General features: G+C 54.8%; 1 protein-coding gene across 2 annotated transcripts; it reads left to right on the top strand.

Moving 5' to 3' along the window:
* Window positions 1–77: 77 nt before the first annotated feature.
* Window positions 78–16,333, top strand: ARHGAP45 (Rho GTPase activating protein 45; the record flags this gene model as incomplete). 2 transcript variants are annotated; one of them, XM_080935154.1, is made up of 23 exons in its annotated part: window positions 78–170; window positions 987–1,311; window positions 3,359–3,502; window positions 3,613–3,697; window positions 3,785–3,857; window positions 4,041–4,107; window positions 4,200–4,337; window positions 4,426–4,490; window positions 4,681–4,791; window positions 4,880–4,960; window positions 7,188–7,376; window positions 7,845–7,982; window positions 8,613–8,803; window positions 8,890–9,014; window positions 9,108–9,185; window positions 9,276–9,380; window positions 9,477–9,649; window positions 9,964–10,152; window positions 10,246–10,383; window positions 11,037–11,263; window positions 11,347–11,557; window positions 12,427–12,511; window positions 12,916–16,333. In XM_080935154.1, 23 exons carry the CDS (start codon window positions 78–80, stop codon window positions 13,230–13,232), a joined length of 3,348 nt encoding a protein of 1,115 aa, XP_080791280.1. In that variant the 3' UTR covers window positions 13,233–16,333. The 2 variants fall into 2 exon arrangements, with proteins under 2 accessions (XP_080791280.1, XP_080791279.1); XM_080935153.1 differs by lacking the exon at window positions 78–170 and adding an exon at window positions 247–345.
* Between the last annotated feature and the right edge of the window lie 909 nt (window positions 16,334–17,242).

Raw genomic sequence — 17,242 nt, 5'->3', positions numbered from 1 at the left:
ACTGAGACCACCCCCCACCCCCCACCCCCTCCGCTGCCTGCCTGTCCTCACCTAGAGCCACTGGGGCTGGCTCCACCATGTTCTCTCGGAAGAAGCGAGAACTTATGAAAACTCCCTCTATTTCCAAAAAGAACCGCGCGGGGAGTCCCAACCCGCAGTCCTCCTCAGGGGTGAGTGGGGCACAGAGCGGGTGGGGACCCAGGATGACAACAGCCACTGACGGGCACAGGGCACAGTTACAGCACCATGCTGGGCCCACGGTGGGGAGCCTGGGCCAGCTATAGTCCCCAGCAGGCAGAATGGCTGGCGACAAGGAACGGCCTGAACCTGGGAGTCCGCCTTACGGTAGGTAGGGAGGGATGTCCTTGACGGGCCAAGTCACCCATGTTTATGAGGGATGTCCCTGTTAGGTGCCAATGGAAGCTGTGGGTAGAATTGGGACTGGGGTCTAGTGACTATAGAATGGGGTTTGGGCAGTTTTAGGGTTCTGGAAGCTAATGGGGAAATGGTGTTGAACTGGGATTTAGGTGTGCAGGGCAGACCCGGGTATCTGAGTTTCTTGGGACCTGCAGCTGCCTGCTGAGTTTTGGGGAATTTGTGAAGTTTAGGGCTATCTCTACTAGGTCTGGGGGTATCCTGGGGCCCAGGAGCCTGATGATCCCTTCAGGTCACAGAAATTATCCATTTTTTAGAAAGTATACTGGGGCCGCTAAAGGGCTAGAGAGCCACAAGGGTTCTCCCCACCCCCACCAGGAAGTGGGGTGCCCCCTCCCTCCTGTGCCCCACAGGCCCCGCCTCTGGCTGTGGTTTGGGTAGAGAGGTTGTTTGTGAAAGCTAAAGACAGGAGGATGTTGGGTAACAGGTGGGGGGGGGGTTTACAGTTGTCTGCCCCCTGACCTCTGGCCCCCGTGGAGAATATCTGGGAGAACTGAGGCAGTGTCTGGGATGGAGGACTCCAGTGATTCCTCTTTCCTGCACCCTCCTAGGAGCTGCCTAGGAAGGACTGTACGGAAGCCCCTGGGCTGGAGCCACCAGCCGCGTCCCTGTCCACGATGGCCAAGGGCACAGGAACACTCAAAAGACCCACCAGCCTGAGCCGCCATGCTAGCGCGGCAGGGTTCCCACTCTCGGGCACTGCCACCTGGACCCTGGGCCGTGGATACCGAAGCCCCCTCTCCGCTACCAGTCCCCCAGAGTTAGCCACTGAGGGACCTTTCCCTGATGGTGTGGAAGACATCTCAACCCTGCTGGCTGACGTGGCCCGCTTTGCTGAGGGCTTGGAAAAGCTCAAGGAGATTGTGCTGCGGGATGGTGAGAAGCTCCCCGAGCAGCATCCTCAAAACGGGCAGGAGGTCGGGGAAGTGGGGCAAGCCTTTCATCCCAGCACTTAGGCAAGAGGATCTCTGTGAGTTCCAGGGCAGCAGGCTCTACACTGGAGTCCCACCCAAGTCAGCCAGAATAACAGTGAGACCTGACTCAGGGGGAAAGAAAAGAAAGAAAAATAAAGGGAGAAAAAGAAAAGGGACAGAGGGACACAAAGGTTTCAAGTAGGATGCAAAGAAGTGCGGATGTCAACTAAGGTTCTGAAGGATGTGTAGGAGTTTGATGACAGGCATTTGCTCAGATACATAGAAACTGAGATTGTATCTAAGGAGCATTGTATGAGGACAGGTGGCTGCAGCACTTGGGACACGGAGGAACACAGAAGGTGTTAAAGCAAACTGGAAGTGAGTGGCCCGAGGCACATTGGTTCTGTTTTCTCCTTCTCGCGTTTGCTGATGGTTTCCTCCAGAGTTATTTTCACCTCCTTCCTGTTTGTCTCTGGCAGCTCAGGGAGATGGGTAGGGCACAGCCTCAGCTACCCCCCCCCCTTGGCTACTCCCCGGAAACCGCATGTCAGAGCTGTGCCCATCGCTCAGCTGCAGTCCTCCCCGCCACCCCATCCCACAGATACAGGAGCGGGAGGCCTGATCCGGCCTCACCCAGGAGCCTATGCGGGCCACGCCCTCCCGGAGAGGACAGGAGCCCTGGGCTTATCTGGTCTCCCGGGTGGAAGCTGAGTCTGCTTTTCTGGGGGAACCTTATTTTCCGGCCTTTCTTTACCCAGGCATCCTTGGAGGCCTGGTCTGCGAATGAGGGGTCATCTGCTAACTGTGATCCCCAAGCCTGTAAAGGGCATGGACCAGCGCCCTGGGAGCAGCAGCCTCTGGGCCTGGGTTTTTGGGTTTTTCTAAATAGGACAAGAAGTCCCCAGAGAGTCCAGGTGTCTTAAAGGTTGCAGCTGGCACAGGACACAGGGCCCTCCAGGCCCTTTCTCTGGAGCCTTCTCCTGCCCTGAGCGCCAGCTCCCAGCCTCAGTTTACCCGAAAACCCAACCCTCACACTCAGTCAAATTCCTCCTCTGCGGTTAAGGAACAGCTCTTGAACTGGCCTATGAAGATATGGGGGGCGGGGTTGTTCCCAGAGAGAGGCGGGGCCTGATGACAGGCCTAAGCAGGTTTGGCACTGAGGACCCAGGTCCCTTGACCACGCACTAGTGTTCCGTCCCTCCCTCCATCCATCCCTGAGCAATGTGTGTCTGCGGGATGCATCTAGCGCTCGACCACGATCCCAGCGTTGCCAGACTCGGGTTCGAAGTGAAAGGACAACGCAGGGCGTGGTTTACTCCATGACAAGACAGACCCCCCCCCACCCGCTCCCTGCACACGCGGCTGCTCAGGACCCATGCACAGTCCCAGAGTGCCCAGGAGTTCTGAACGCCTCTTGCTGCATCCTGGGTATCCTTGGGCCTTGAGGGTGGCCCATGTGAGGGGCTGCAGGGACCCCAGCTGCCCAAAGGGTTTGCGCCTGGAATGCCCTAGCAGGGGCGGCCAACAATCGGGAATTCCTGGAGCCAAGTTCACTTCCCAGACGTGGGATCACATTCTGACCACAAAAACGTGGAGGGAATGGCCTCCAGGGTGGTATTCCACTGGGGCCTTGGTGTTTGGAGGCAGAGGCAGGAGGCTGGTCTAAACTGCACAGGGACATTGTTTTAAGCCTTGTTATACATCTGGCTCGGACTACTGTTCTCTTGGCTTGGATGCTTTCCATGGCTTCCTATTGCTCAAAGGCAGAAAGGTACAAAGCCTGGCAGAGCCCCCACTCCCAAGAGAAGCTGTGTGACCACTAATCAGCGGCTTCCCCATCTGCAGGACCAGTAGGGTGGTCCTCCCTCCTGGTGTAAGTCCTGGAGAGAGTAAAGTTAATGGACTTGCTTGGAAAAACCCTGTCTCCCGTCCACCCCTGCCTCAGTTTCCCATCTGAGCTCTGGGAAGCCAGCCTCTTTCTTCTCACCCAAGCTAACTCTGTCCAATAGATCTCCTTGAGGCCCGCCGACCCCTGGCCCATGAATGCCTGGGTGAAGCTCTTCGAGTCATGCGCCAGGTCATCTCCAGATATCCACTCCTGAACACCGTGGAGACGCTCACGGCCGCTGGCACACTCATTGCCAAGGTCAAAGGTCAGTCCAGTGGGATCCACTGTGGGTTTCCCAGAAGAGGGGATATCTGTAGTGGGGTTTGGACGGATGTGTAGGAATTTGACAGGGTTCCTGCCTCATCTGCCTCTCAGCCTTTCATTATGAATGCAACAATGAATCAGATAAGAGGGAGTTTGAGAAGGCTCTGGAGACCATTGCGGTGTCCTTCAGCTGCACGTGAGCTGGGGGCCTGTGGTGGGCAGAGTGGAGTTGGGGAGTGTATCTGATGAGGACCCCCGGAATGACTCCCCCTGGCCCCCGCAGTGTGTCAGAGTTCCTTCTGGGTGAAGTGGACAGCAGTACTCTCCTGGCCGTGCCTCCTGGGGACCCCAGCCAGGTGAGCAGCCAGGGGCTCACATCCAGATGGGGGTGTTTGTGGGAGGCAGTGGCCCATCTCCCACAGGGTGGGCCCTGGGTCCCAGCCTTTGACTCTCCTCTGCGAGGAGCCATAGAGGGTGTTAGAGCTAAGAGGGGGGAGAGCAGAGGTGTGGCCTGGAACAGAGAGTTATTCCTCCCACAGTCCATGGAGAACCTTTATGGGTCTGGCAGCGAGGGGGCCCCACACCTCGTGGAGGACTGTGAAGAAGGTGAGTGTCTCTGGGGACTGGGGTTGGGTCGGCAGGAGGTGGCAGAGGCCATGAGAGGTGTAGACATCAGAACTGAGTACTGGCCCCCGAAGGTTGCCTGCCCCCCGAGGAGGTGGACATGCTTCTCCAGCGCTGCGAGGGGGGTGTGGATGCCGCACTGCAGTATGCAAAAGACATGGCCAGGTACATGAAGGACCTCATCAGCTACCTGGAGAAGAGGACCACTCTGGGTGAGAGAAGGGAGACGCCTGGGGCAGGGTGTGGGGGTCTACGGAAGGCTGTTTCAAAAGCCTCACTCTGCACCCCTTTCTCTGGTAGAGATGGAATTTGCCAAAGGTCTACAGAAGGTTGTCCATAACTGCAGACAGAGCGTCACGCACGAGGTGGGTTGGGCAAAACAGGTGTGGGGAGAGGGATGCGTAGGGGTGCGGCAGGTGGCTGCTCCTCCTACTCCTTCCAAGGGCTGCTGTTGCCTGGTAAGCCTGCCTGTTGCTAAGAATGGCTGCAGAACGGAATGCTCAGGATGCTGGGACCTTGGTCCTTACCCTTGTGACCAGCCATCTTGCCCCACAGCCCCACATGCCTCTCTTATCCATCTACTCGCTTGCCCTGGAACAAGATCTGGAGTTCGGCCACGGCATGGTGCAGGCGGTGGGCACACTGCAGACCCAGACTTTCATGCAGGTGGGCTGTGCCTGAGGTGAGGTGGCCTGCTGGCTGGGGATGCCCCCACAGTTTGGCACTCACATCGGTCGGTCCCTGCTTCCCTTAGCCCCTGACCCTGCGGCGGGTGGAGCACGAGAGACGCCGGAAGGAGATCAAAGAATCCTGGCACCGAGCGCAGAGGAAGCTGGTAAGGGGCGGCAGGGGTGCGGCCCGGTGCCCCCTGTGCTGGTCGCTGCGGGTTCCTTGTGCTTGCAAAGAGGGGTCACTGCTGAGACCTCCAGCCTCAGCAGGGGACCCATGCTGTCAGCTGTTGGGAAATTTCTAGAGAAACTGAGTGCAGTCTTCGCCTTACTGAGCACTCCAGGTACACCGCTGACGCCATTTTCTGTGGGCCTGGGAGTGGCCAGGGGACAGGCTTCAGTGGGTAAAGCACCTGTCAGGAGAAGAACATGGGGCCCTGAGCCACATGGCCAGCATCCTCATAAAACCAGGCATGACGTCCCGCATCTGTAACCCCAGCACCCAACCCACGTGGAATGGGGGTTCTCTGGGCTCGCTGTCCAGAATCTGGGTTCACTGGGACCCCTGCATCAGAAACAAGGTGGGGGATGGGCAGTAGTGGGACCTGCCTTTATCCTTGGGGGGCAGAGGCAGGAGGCTCTCTGTCTATCCTGGTCCAGTCAGGGTCGCATAGTGCAACGCTGCCTCAAAGCTAAGAGGACAGGCGTTGTCCTTTCACTTCTGTCCTTTCACTTCGATCCCAGCTCTCCATCTCTGCCTTGCACACGCATTTGCACACAGACAGAGGTGGTGTCCAGCCTCGCAGTCCTCAACAGTTATTTCTCAGCCATTGCTCCTGCAACCACTGATAACAAGCCTGTGCCCCACTCCTGCCTCTGGTGGGGTTCCAAAATAATGGGTAGTTGGGGGGTGTGTACCCTGCTTTTCTCCCACCGATGGCCCCACTTCTCAGTTTCTCTGAATCCTGTCTGTATTCTTTGCTCAAAATGGATTATACAGGGGATTGTTATTGATTTCCCAGAGCTCTGTACATATTACAGACCACAAACTGCAATACTGTTGGGAGACCCTCCCCCAAATTTTGTCACTTTTTTTTTTATGTATTTATTTATTATATGAGTACACTACAGCTGTCTTCAGACACACCAGAAGAGGGCATCAGATCTCATTACAGATGGTTGTGAGTCACCATGTGGTTGCTGGGAATTGAACTCAGGACCTCTGGAAGAGCAGTTAGTGCTCTTAACCACTGAGCCATCTCTCCAGCCCTTCATTTAATATTTTTTAATTGAAATAATTTGATTTTTTTAAAAAAAACTTATCAGGACATGCTGGTGAGAGTGAGTTTCATTTTAACACTGGGCAGCAGAGGCAGACAGAACTCTGGGAGTTCAAGGCCAGCCTGGATTACATAGTGAGTTCAGTGCAGAAAGACCCTGTCTAAAAAAAAAAAAAAAAGGAAAGAAAGAAAAGTTAGTAGACTTTTATTTTTATTTTTTTACAGTCATTTGCTTGGTGGGGTGGGTAGGGATGGAAAGGCCACAGCATCATCTGGAGGTCAGAGAACAACTTCTGGACCTGAGTTCACTCCTTCTACCCTGCGAGATTGGCTTGAGGCCCTCAGGCTGGGGGCAAGTGTACCTACTAAGACAGTTGTGGTGACCCACGAGCATAAAATTATTTTTGCTGTTGCTTCATAAATTTTGCTACTGTTACGAACCGTGGTGTAAATATCATATGCTTTCTGACCTGATGAGGCCGTGGCCCGCAGGCTGAGGACCACTGTGCTGGGTCATCTTATCAGCTGACCCTTGCTTTGCTATGAGGATTTTTGTTTGTTCTGTCTGCCTATGTATTTTGGCTGTTGTGGAACTCACTCTGTAGATCAGGCTGCCCTTGAACTCACAGAGATCCACCTGCCTCTGCCTCCGGAGCGCTAGGATTAAAGGAGTGCAGCTGGCTTGAGGTTTATTTTATTTTAGTTTGAGAGTGAATCCAGGCTTAATGTGAGCTTTCCCTCTGAGACCTCATCTAGAGTCCCTGACCTTCATGTCTAGGTTTCTGACTTTCAGACTGCGGGGTGTGGGCTTCTGCTAACCAGACCCGTTAGTTTGTGACTCAGTGCTTCCTGTCACCCCAGGGTGCTAGGCCTCCTGCCTGGGCGGCTCTCTTGTTTTCATCTGTAAGACAGGAAGTGAAACTTCCTGAGACATGGAGTGGGGAGATGTGTTTCAGTGTGTTTCTGTTCAGCTCTGAGCTGTGCCTCAGTTTCCCAGGTGGGGTCCACAGCACATGCTCCCAAGTGTCTGCTGTCAATAGTTCCCTGCTTGTCGGTGAGAAGGGAGGGAGGGCAGAGCCTGGAGGCACAGGCTGGATCCTCTCTCCTCTCACAGCAAGAGGCAGAGGCCAACCTGCGCAAGGCCAAACAGGGCTACAAACAACGCTGTGAAGACCATGAAAAGGCCCGGCTCCAGGTGGCCAAAGCTGAAGAGGAACAACAGGGCACGGGGCCAGGAGCAGGGACTGCAGCCTCCAAGGCCCTGGACAAGAGGCGGAGGCTGGAGGAAGAGGCCAAAAACAAGGTGCATTAGCCGGCCTCTGGCACCCCCACCACCTATTCCCAGATCCCCTTTGCTGTTTCTTTATTTAATTGTTTAATTTTTGGCTGTACTGAGAATGAATCTCTAGGCTTTTCCACATACAACTTAAGGACAAGTGCTCCACGCTGGCCACGCCCCCAGTTCCTTACTGGGAGATTCCAGGAGAGGATCCGCCCTGACCACGCCCCCAGGCCCCCCCACTGGAGATTCCAGGAGAGGATCCACCCTGACCACGCCCCCAGGCCCCTCACTGGAGATTCTAGGGCTCTACTTCTGAGCCTTGCCCTTGGCCCATCTCTTATATTTTATCTAGAGACAGTCTCCCTACATTCCCCAGGCTATCACTCAGGGTCTCTAGTTACTGTGGTGATAGTTCTGTCCACCATAATGGTCTCCTGGATTTCTGTGTCAATACCTTCAACTGACCCTTGCCCCTAACCAATCCTTCAGGCCGAGGAGGCCATGGCCACTTACCGCACATGCGTGGCAGATGCCAAGACACAGAAGCAGGAGCTGGAGGACACAAAGGTGACTGCGCTGAGGCAGATCCAGGAGGTCATCAGACAGAGTGATCAGACCATTAAGTCGGTGTGTAATGGGTGGGCTGAACTTGGAGAGGTAGGGGCAATGAGCGGGATTTGGTGTATTTACCAAAGGGGCGGGGCATAATGCGAGCAGGGTTTGGTATGACACGGTCAGTCTAGTAGCATAGGACAGTGGGTAGGTGGAGCGGGGCAGGGCAAGATCCTTTCACAGCAGCAGAGGTCACAGGGAGGGACTGGTATAACGCAGCAGAGTCCCAGCAAGGGTAGGGTGGCCACGGGAGGGTGTCCTAGGGCTGAAGGCCTAGACGGGGCCAGCTGTGCAAGGGGCAGGGGTTGAAGGAGCAAGGATGGTGCTTTGGGAAGAGTGCAGGGGGCTGGGTGTTAGTTCTTTGGAAGTTGAAGGGTGTGGCTTAGTAGATGGTTGGGGCAACAGGCAAAGTGCCCTGGGAGGGCCCTTGTCTAGTGTGAACTCTATGGGGGTAGGGGGGTTGGGCAGCAGACAGGAGGACGGTCTGGTGGGTGCTTTACAATGGGTGTGGCTTGGGGCTAGAACTAGGAGTGGAGCGCTGTAGGGGCAGAACTGTTGGGACAGGGTGCTGGATTGTGGGAGGAACTTGTTGATGTGGGCGTGTCTGGGGCGTGGCCTAGCCCTTGACCAGCACATTTCCTACAGGCCACCATCTCCTACTATCAGCTGATGCACATGCAGACAGCGCCGCTGCCGGTGAACTTTCAGATGCTGTGCGAGAGCAGCAAACTATATGACCCAGGCCAACAGTACGCATCTCACGTGCGTCAGCTGCAGCGAGGCGAGGAGCCCGACGTGCGCTACGACTTTGAGCCTTATGTCTCCACCAATGCCTGGTACCTCCGCCTTGCGCAGCCACAGGCTTCTAGTGGGATTGTGGGTGGTAGACCTGGGGAGACCTCTTACTGACACCTACCACCAGGTCCCCAATCATGCGTACACGGAAGGGCAGCTTCAACCCTGGTGATGCTTCAGGACCAGAAGCTGCTGGCAGTCCCCCCGAGGAAGGTGGCACCTCTGAGGGGGCTCCCAACAAGGACCACAGGGGTGAGTTGTGCAAGCACACAGAGCAGATGCTGCATCCTGACGGTCCCTGCTTCCTGCTGTGGGGACGTACTTTATCCCTCTCTCATCCTGCAGGGGGCCGAGGTCACCAAGTACATAAGTCCTGGCCTATCTCCATCTCAGACACTGAAGTCAGCCTGGACGCCAGCTCAGGTGAAGTGGCACCTGGGTGCGTGTCACACAGGGGAGTCCCAGGCAGGGCCAGCCTGGATCCAGTGTTTCACAACCCTGTTTTCTATTTAGGGGACTTGAAGAAGTGTGACCGAGCATCGTCCAGTGGGACCATGTCATCCAGCGAGGAGCTGGTAGATCAGGAAGCTAGCTTGGTAGCCTCAGCCTTTGATTCAGGTGAGGGGCCCCAAGTGAGCCCCGATGACAGAGAAATTTAAACATGAATTACTACACAGCTGTCTTGGTGACACTGGCTTTCCGTCCTGTCTGTAGCTGACCTCAATGGCATGGACCCCGAGTTACCTGTGGCCATGCCCAGTGGACCCTTCCGCCATGTGGGATTGTCCAAAGCAGCCCGCACACACCGACTTCGCAAGCTGCGCACACCGGCCAAGTGCAGAGAGTGTAACAGCTATGTGTACTTCCAAGGAGCTGAGTGTGAAGAGGTGTGTGGGTACCCTAGGTGTCACCCCGGGTCAGGGCTGAGGCTCAGTGGATAGACCAGTGGCTGGCCATGCAAGCAGAACTCTAGGTTCCGCTTCCGGTATCAGAGACACACAGAGCAAGTCTGAGTCAACCTGGGCCAACGAGACCCTGATTTAGAAAGATCAAAATGGCCTGTGACGGGCAGGGGAGGTTTTTGGTCGGCCAAGGCACTCCAGGTGCAGGGATCCCCCAGAGCAAAGACCCTGGGATTGTGGACGTGGGGCCTAGCATTTACAGCAGGTGTCTGGAAAAGTGACATTTTGTCATCTCTCAGTGCTGTCTGGCTTGTCACAAAAAGTGTTTGGAGACCCTGGCCATTCAGTGTGGCCACAAGAAGCTTCAGGGCCGCCTGCAGCTGTTTGGTCAAGACTTCAGCCAGGCAGCCCACAGCACCCCGGATGGAGTGCCCTTCATTGTCAAAAAATGTGTCTGTGAGATTGAGCGGCGGGCACTGCACACCAAGGTGAGGTCCCGGGACAGGAGGGGTTTAGTGGGGAACCCGGAGGACCTGGAGCTGGGGCAGGTCTAGGCTGGAGTGTGATTGTTGGCTCCTCAGGGGATCTACCGGGTCAATGGCGTGAAAACGCGTGTGGAGAAGCTGTGTCAGGCCTTTGAGAATGGCAAAGAGCTGGTGGAATTGTCACAGGCCTCACCCCACGACATCAGCAATGTCCTAAAGCTATACCTGCGGCAGGTGAGGCCAACCTGGATGGACCCGGGTCGTGGGGAGGGTGTGGTCAAGGAGGAGCAGGGGATTTGCATGAGGGGAGTCAGAGGCTGCCCAAGATGGGCCCCTACTGTAAGTTTCATAGAGATGAGTGGGGGGCAGGTGTGGGCATGGGGACCGGTGGGGTGGTATTGCAGACGGGAGAGGGTCACGTTCTATGCTAATAGGCGTGGCAAGAGCGCGGTGGGTACGGCAACAGAGGCGTATTTTTCAGGAGCCTGATGTGCTTGAGTTACTATTGGTGGAGCTAAAACTAGGTTGGACCAGTCACTGGGCGTGGCTAGGACTAGTGAAGGTCTGAGGCAGGGATGGTGGGACCCTCGCACGATGGGCGTGGCCAGAGCTGGGCAGGAGCCAAGCAAGAGCGGGTTCTGAGCTGGTGGACGTGCCTAGAGTGGGGTGGCAGGTTCAGGGGTGGATGGGGAAGTGTTAGGTAGTACAGTGGGGTTCTTGCTGTGGTGGGCGTGGCTAAGGCTGATGACCATGTCCCTAACAGGTCTGAGGCCGGACTGGACTTAATGTGGTGGGCTTGACCAGAGTCTGGCAGGGGGAGGGGCCTGTCAGGTACTTGCTTTCGCTAGGCCAGGCCCTGTGACCTCTCTGAATGTTTCACCTTGCAGCTGCCGGAGCCCCTCATCTCTTTTCGCTTCTACCATGAGCTGGTGGGGCTAGCTAAGGACAGCCTAAAGGCAGAGGCCGAAGCCAAGGCAGTGAGCCGGGGCCGGCAGGACGGGTCTGAGAATGAGGCTGCCACCTTGGCCATGGTGGGCCGCCTGCGTGAGCTCATGCGGGACCTGCCAGCCGAAAACCGGGCCACACTCCTATACCTGCTGAGGCACTTGCGAAGGTGAGGGTCCCTGACTGGTGCAAGAGCTGATTGGTGGATCCCTGGAGCTACACCCACCCACACCCATCTCTGCCCCTTCCCAGGATCGTGGAAATGGAGCAGGATAACAAGATGACTCCTGGGAACCTGGGCATCGTGTTCGGGCCCACACTGCTGCGGCCTCGGCCCACTGACGCTACCGTGTCCCTCTCTTCTCTGGTGGACTACCCCCACCAGGCCTGTGTCATTGAGACTCTGATTGTCCACTATGGCCTGGTCTTTGAGGAGGAGCCAGAGGAGGCACCAGGCAGCCCGGTAAGGGAGGGTTGGTGAGTGGGAACCCCTTAGGCTATGGGTAAGTGACACAAAAACTCAGAGGGTTCTGGGTACACCTCAGCAGTAGAATGCTGGACTAGGATACAGGAAGCCCTGGGCTCAGTTCCATCCCAGCACCAATAAGCCAGGTTGCTGTTTGGGCTTCTCATTCCAGGACTCAGGCAGGGATGGAGGGAGGAGGACAAGGGCTTCAAGGCCAGCTTCAGCTACAGAGCAGGGTTGAAGCTAGCCTGAGCTACATGAGAACCTTATGTAGCTGTATCCAAAAAAGACAAAACCAGAACAACAAAAAACCCAACCACTTTTAATTCCAGCACTGGGGAGGCAGACTACCCTGGTTTACATAGAGTTCCAGGCCAGCCAGGGATACATATTGAGACCCTGTCTCAACAAAGTAAATTATTAATAAGTTAAAAGAGAATTCTGAGCTGCTTGGTGGTGTTACACACCTTTAGTCCCAATACTTGGAAGGCAGAGGCAGGCAGATCTCTGAGTTTGAGGCCAGTGCCAGCACAGCCAGGGCTAAACCAACAAAAGCAACCCATCGATAAGCTTCCGGGGTAAAGGCTGGAGACGGTCGGGTTCAGTGCTGCAGAACACCGGCTGCTGTTGCCAATGACCCGGGTTCCTTCCTCGGCTCTCACGGGTCAGCTCGCAGTTGCCTGAACTCTAGCTTTGGTAGATCTGATGCCCTCTTTTGGCTTCACGAGCAGAGAGCATGCACACAGTACCTCCAGGTCTGTGCAGGATAAAACACAGACACAGGAAATTAAAAAAGGATGAAGTACATGAAGGCTGGAAGGGGAGGTGGGGCATGTGGAGCTAGCCCACACTATTTTCCAATGCAGGAGGGGGCGTCCACCCAGTGTGCCCAGCTTGAGACTGCCGAGGGCATCGGCTTCCCCCTGCAGGACGAGGTGGACGGAAGCCGAGGTGAGTAGCGGAGCTCACAGACACTGGCTGGTGACCCAGGATGGTCAGGTCAGGCTGTGACACTGTCGCGATGGGTTCACAGTGTCTCATGAACTGACTGTTCCTATACTGTGTTAGTGGCCACACACCTCAGGGAGGGGACAGAGAGCAGAGAAGCCTGTGTGTATAGACCCACAGCAGGGCCAGCGGAGGGGATGGTATCGGAAAGAATGGGCTGGACTCTGTGTTGCAGTGTCAGACGGCTTCGTCTTGGTCACAGGACACATTTCTGTCCTGTCTTTGGGTCTGTGTTTATGTGTGCCTGTATCTGTGACTGTGTGTGTGTATTTGTGTGTGTCTGTGTGTGTGTTTTCACTTTTGTCTCCCTTCATCCCTCTCTGTGTGTCCTCTTTTTTCCGCCCCAGAATCCCAAGTGGCATCCAATGACTCAGATTCGGAGCTGGAAGAGGCTTCTGACCCCCTTTCGTCCTCGGATGCCAGTGCCCTGCACCGCCTCAGTTTCCTGGAGCAGACCGATGCAGGCCTGGAGGAGGGTCCTCAGAGCCACAGTGGCAGTGAGGAACAGCTGGAGGGTGAGGATGGAGCCCCAGGCCATCGGTTGTGTCTCTTCAATACCAACCAGTCCAACAACACAGCACAGGCTCCTCTACCCACCATGCGGCTCCGAGCTGGGCAGATCACAGGTGGCACTGGTCAGAAGCGGCAGCCACAGTTTGTCTGAGCTGGGATGGTGGGGACTAGCAGCTCACTGCCAGACACTGTTAAGGGTGTCCATGGGTCCTTGACTTGAGGATTTCTCACAGTGCCAAGAAACCTCAAGGAGCTCAGGGTCCCCTGGCACCGTGGACTCAGATAGACAATGGTCCCAGATGGACTTGCCTGACCTTTGTGTGCCTGTGCGGATGCAGCCGCGGATTCCCATGATGCCCTCATCTCTCCCATGGTCATCAGTCTGGAGTGTTTGAGTGGGTGCAGCGTCAGGATGCTGTGGTGGTGCCGTCTCGGCTTCTGTGTGTGGAGCTGGAGGTGGTTCTGGCTTCAGGAATCTTGCAGGAGTCTGGACATGGACTGACGGGTGGGGTACACAGTGGGTCTCTCCCAAGGAGCCATGGAGGAGCTGTGCACACGCACCCCCCAATTTGACTGAAATAAATGTCACCAACTGGGCCACAGCCCCAATCTTGTTGCTTTGCTTCTCATTTAGTCTCTGTTTGGAACGCTGGCTGTCCTAAAGCTCCTATGTAGATCAGGCTGGCCTTGAACTCAGGGATCTGCCTCCTTCAGCATTCTAGTTATTGTGGCAAGTGCCACAATACCCAACTGCATGTTCTGTAAGATTTACTTTGTGAGTTTCATGTTTTGCCTGTGGGTCTGTACCTGCCTAGTGAGCAGAGGCTCGTATCCTGAACTCGCCCTGTGAAAGAGCAGCTAGTGCTCTCGAGGGCTGTGGGGACCATCCTATGACAGAAACTCTGGGGAGGTATTAAGCCAGGCAGTCCTGAACACACCCTGTGACAGTTTCCTGTCACTCAGGGCAGAGCTGCCCAGAAGAGTGCACAGCTAGCTTTTTGATTTGTTGGGTTTGTTTGTTGTTAAACTTTTCTCCTTTTGAAATGGGATTTCAGAAGAGGTTGGCCCTGAACTTGCCATGTGGCCAAAGACAACCTTCTATTTTAAAAAAGATTTATTTATTATGTATACAGTGTTCTACCTTCAGGTGTCCCTGCCGGTCAGAAGAGGGGCAGATCTCATTACGGATGGTTGTGAGCCACCATGTGGTTGAATTCAGGACCTCTGGAAGAACAGTCAGTGCTCAACCACTGAACCTTCTCTTCAGCCCTCTTTCAACAATCAATCTTCCTGCCTCTACCTCCACAGTGCTGGGATGGCAGGCTTGCCCATTGAAGCAGTTTACATGGTCCTGGGATGAACCATGGTTCCACACATGCAAGTGCTTTATCCAGAGCCCAGGCTCATATTAGTTCTAAAAGCGCTCGTTTGGCCAGGGTTCCAGTCCCTCTGGTCCGTTGGCTGTGTGACTTGGGGGTGTGTCTCTCGCTTTCATCTGTAGTGTAAGCTGTTAGCACAGACAGTCTCAGGCATGGAGAGGTCAGAGGACACTGCAGTTCTGTACTTCCACCATATTGGTCCTGAGGCTCAAACATGGGTTGTCAGGCTGGCAGCAAGCCCCTTTACATGCCGAGAACCCTCTTGCTGGCCTTGTCTCTAATGTCTTGAGGACTATCCTGTAGTCCAGGCTAACCCTGGTTCACAGCATCCTTCAGGCTCAGCACCTCAAATGTGGCAATGCCACATGTCTACATACTATACCCAGGCTGCCAACGACATTTCAGTGTTTGGCTTTTTGAGATGGGGCCTCTCTATATAGCTTTGTCTGTCCTGGAACTCATCCGGCAGACCAGGCTGGCCTTGAACTCAGATAGCCTGTCTCTGCCTCTTCAGTGCAAGGATCAAAAGCGTGTACCACCATGCCAGTTTTTTTTTTTTGGGGGGGGGGGTCTTTGTTTATAAACTACATTTTAATTTTTGTAGTTCTGGGAAAGGACCCTGCAGTTTCAGTCTAGGAGGAGTGAGTGGCACCTGCTACCCTTCTCACCCAACGATCCTCACACAGTGACCCTGGGACACTATCCACAGGGACTCAGCATATAGCCTCTTAGCACGCCACTTGCAGGCAGGGACTGAGGCCCCACAAGTACATGCTTGCCTGACCTAGGGGATCCCCTGGTCCTCAGAAACCAGGGGTGGGGAATGCCCCTCATTCCGGCAATCAGAAGTTCAAGGTCTTCCTTAGCTACATAGTGAACTGAAGGCTACTGAGACACTGGGCAGAGGCCAGCTTGTTATCCCAAGGATAGGAGTCAAAAGAAGTCTCAGCCACTCTGGTATCAGCCAGAGGGGAAAAGGCCTTCCTTCCTGGGGTGGAGTTTCCTATGGGGGGAGGGAGGGCTTCCCGGAGGGGTCAGCCAGAAACCTGCAGCAAACCACAGGCAGATACAGTGCAGAATGACTCAGAGATGGTCTGGACAGACAGTTGTGGTCAGCACTTGAGGACCCAGACATGAAGGCAGTCTGAACTCAGCCTTCAAGAGGAAGTCACGCCACCGAACATATTGTTAGCCTCGAATATGTAAAATTTGGTTTTTTGAAATCTTGCTTTAATGCAGGGTTTATATGGCCCTGGGTGGTCTGGAACTCAGAGCCCCAAGTGCTGAGATTAGAGATGGCTCACGAACTGCCCTGCACTGCTTGAGATTGAAACAAGCCCCCACCAACCCACTGAGCCACACCCTGGACCTGATTTACATTTATAAGTCACAAGAACTTTGCCTAGTGGCTGAGTAGTGTGTTCAGAACAAGCTACAAGGTGGGGCAGCTAAGAAAGTTGGCTATGCAGTGCTAGCTGTGAAGCCCAGGGTTCCCACTGCTAGAGGAGTGTCCATGAAGCCATGCTCATGCCCACCAAACTCTGAGTGACACAGTGTGCCCCATGGCTCTTCACTGTGACAATGTATATAAGAAAAACAGTGGGTGGAGAGATGGCTGTGGTTAAAAGCACTGAGGGCTATTCCAGAGATCCTGAGTTCACATCCCAGAACCTACAAGCTCACAACCATTTGTAACGGGATCTTATGCCCTCTTCTGGTATGTCTGAAGACAGAATACGTAAGGAAATATTTTTAAGAAGGGCGGAGTTGGGTAAGACATAGTAGAGGTTAAGGGAACTGGCCATTCTCCCAGGTTCAGCTCCTAGCACCCCCACGGTGGCCCACGATCATGTGTAACTATAGTTCTAGGGGATGTGAACCACTGTCATCCTCAGAAACCCAAATCACAGACAAAAGGTAAAAGGCAGGGTGTGGTAGAGCTGAGGCAGGCAGAGGCCACATCCCAGCTCTAATGGGCAAGCTTGCACACGGGAGGAACTAGACACCCAGGAGGCTCCCTGGAGGACAGCCCAGTTATAGGCTATCCTCACCATCACAAACAGCAGGCAGGAAGGCAAAACCAAATGTTTTTAACCTATGGTAGTGTACACCTTTCAGCCCAGCACACAGGAAGCTGAGGCAGGGGGCATGAACCACACACTACACTCCTGGTGTGTGCCAGACACAGCAACTACAGGGGTAACAAGCTCAGTAGCACACAAATAATAGGCACGAGGCTCCAAGAACAGCCAGTGTGGGACAATGGCAGGCAACATGAAGGACAGAACGCAGTGAGTTACTGAACTGGAAGTTGGAAGCAGGGATGTTTGTCTGGCCTGTGGCACTAACATGGCTGACACACTGTCCTAGAACTAAGACTGCTACAGGACATCATGAACACAGCCAGCACTACTGAGCTGTGTGAGAAGGGTGAGGACTTGGGTACAGCCAATACGGGTTCAAACACCACCAGTGGCCAGAGCATAGCAGCTGGAGGCAGGAGGCTAAGCTCCCAGGCCAGCCTGAGCACAGGGTGAGACTTTGTCACCTCAGCACCTCAGGTGGGCAGGAAAGCATGAACCTAAGAGTCACCCTGGCTACCCAGGATGCTGGAGGCCCATTGTATTGCCCTGTCTCAAATCTCAAAGTGGGTAGGAAGGACAGGGTTGACCCAGGGGCCTGGCAATTGTGTGGCACAAGTCCTTCTGTAGCTTCACAGAGAGGATGCTGTGTCTTCCGAAATCAGTTCACAGAGCTAAAAATGGAAAGGCTCTGGCAGCTC

This window comes from Micromys minutus, assembly GCF_963924665.1.
Source record: "Micromys minutus genome assembly, chromosome: 22".
NCBI classification, from domain to species: Eukaryota; Metazoa; Chordata; class Mammalia; order Rodentia; family Muridae; genus Micromys; species Micromys minutus.
Note: the sequence above shows the minus strand (reverse complement) of the source record. Positions and strands in the feature narration are given on the sequence as shown.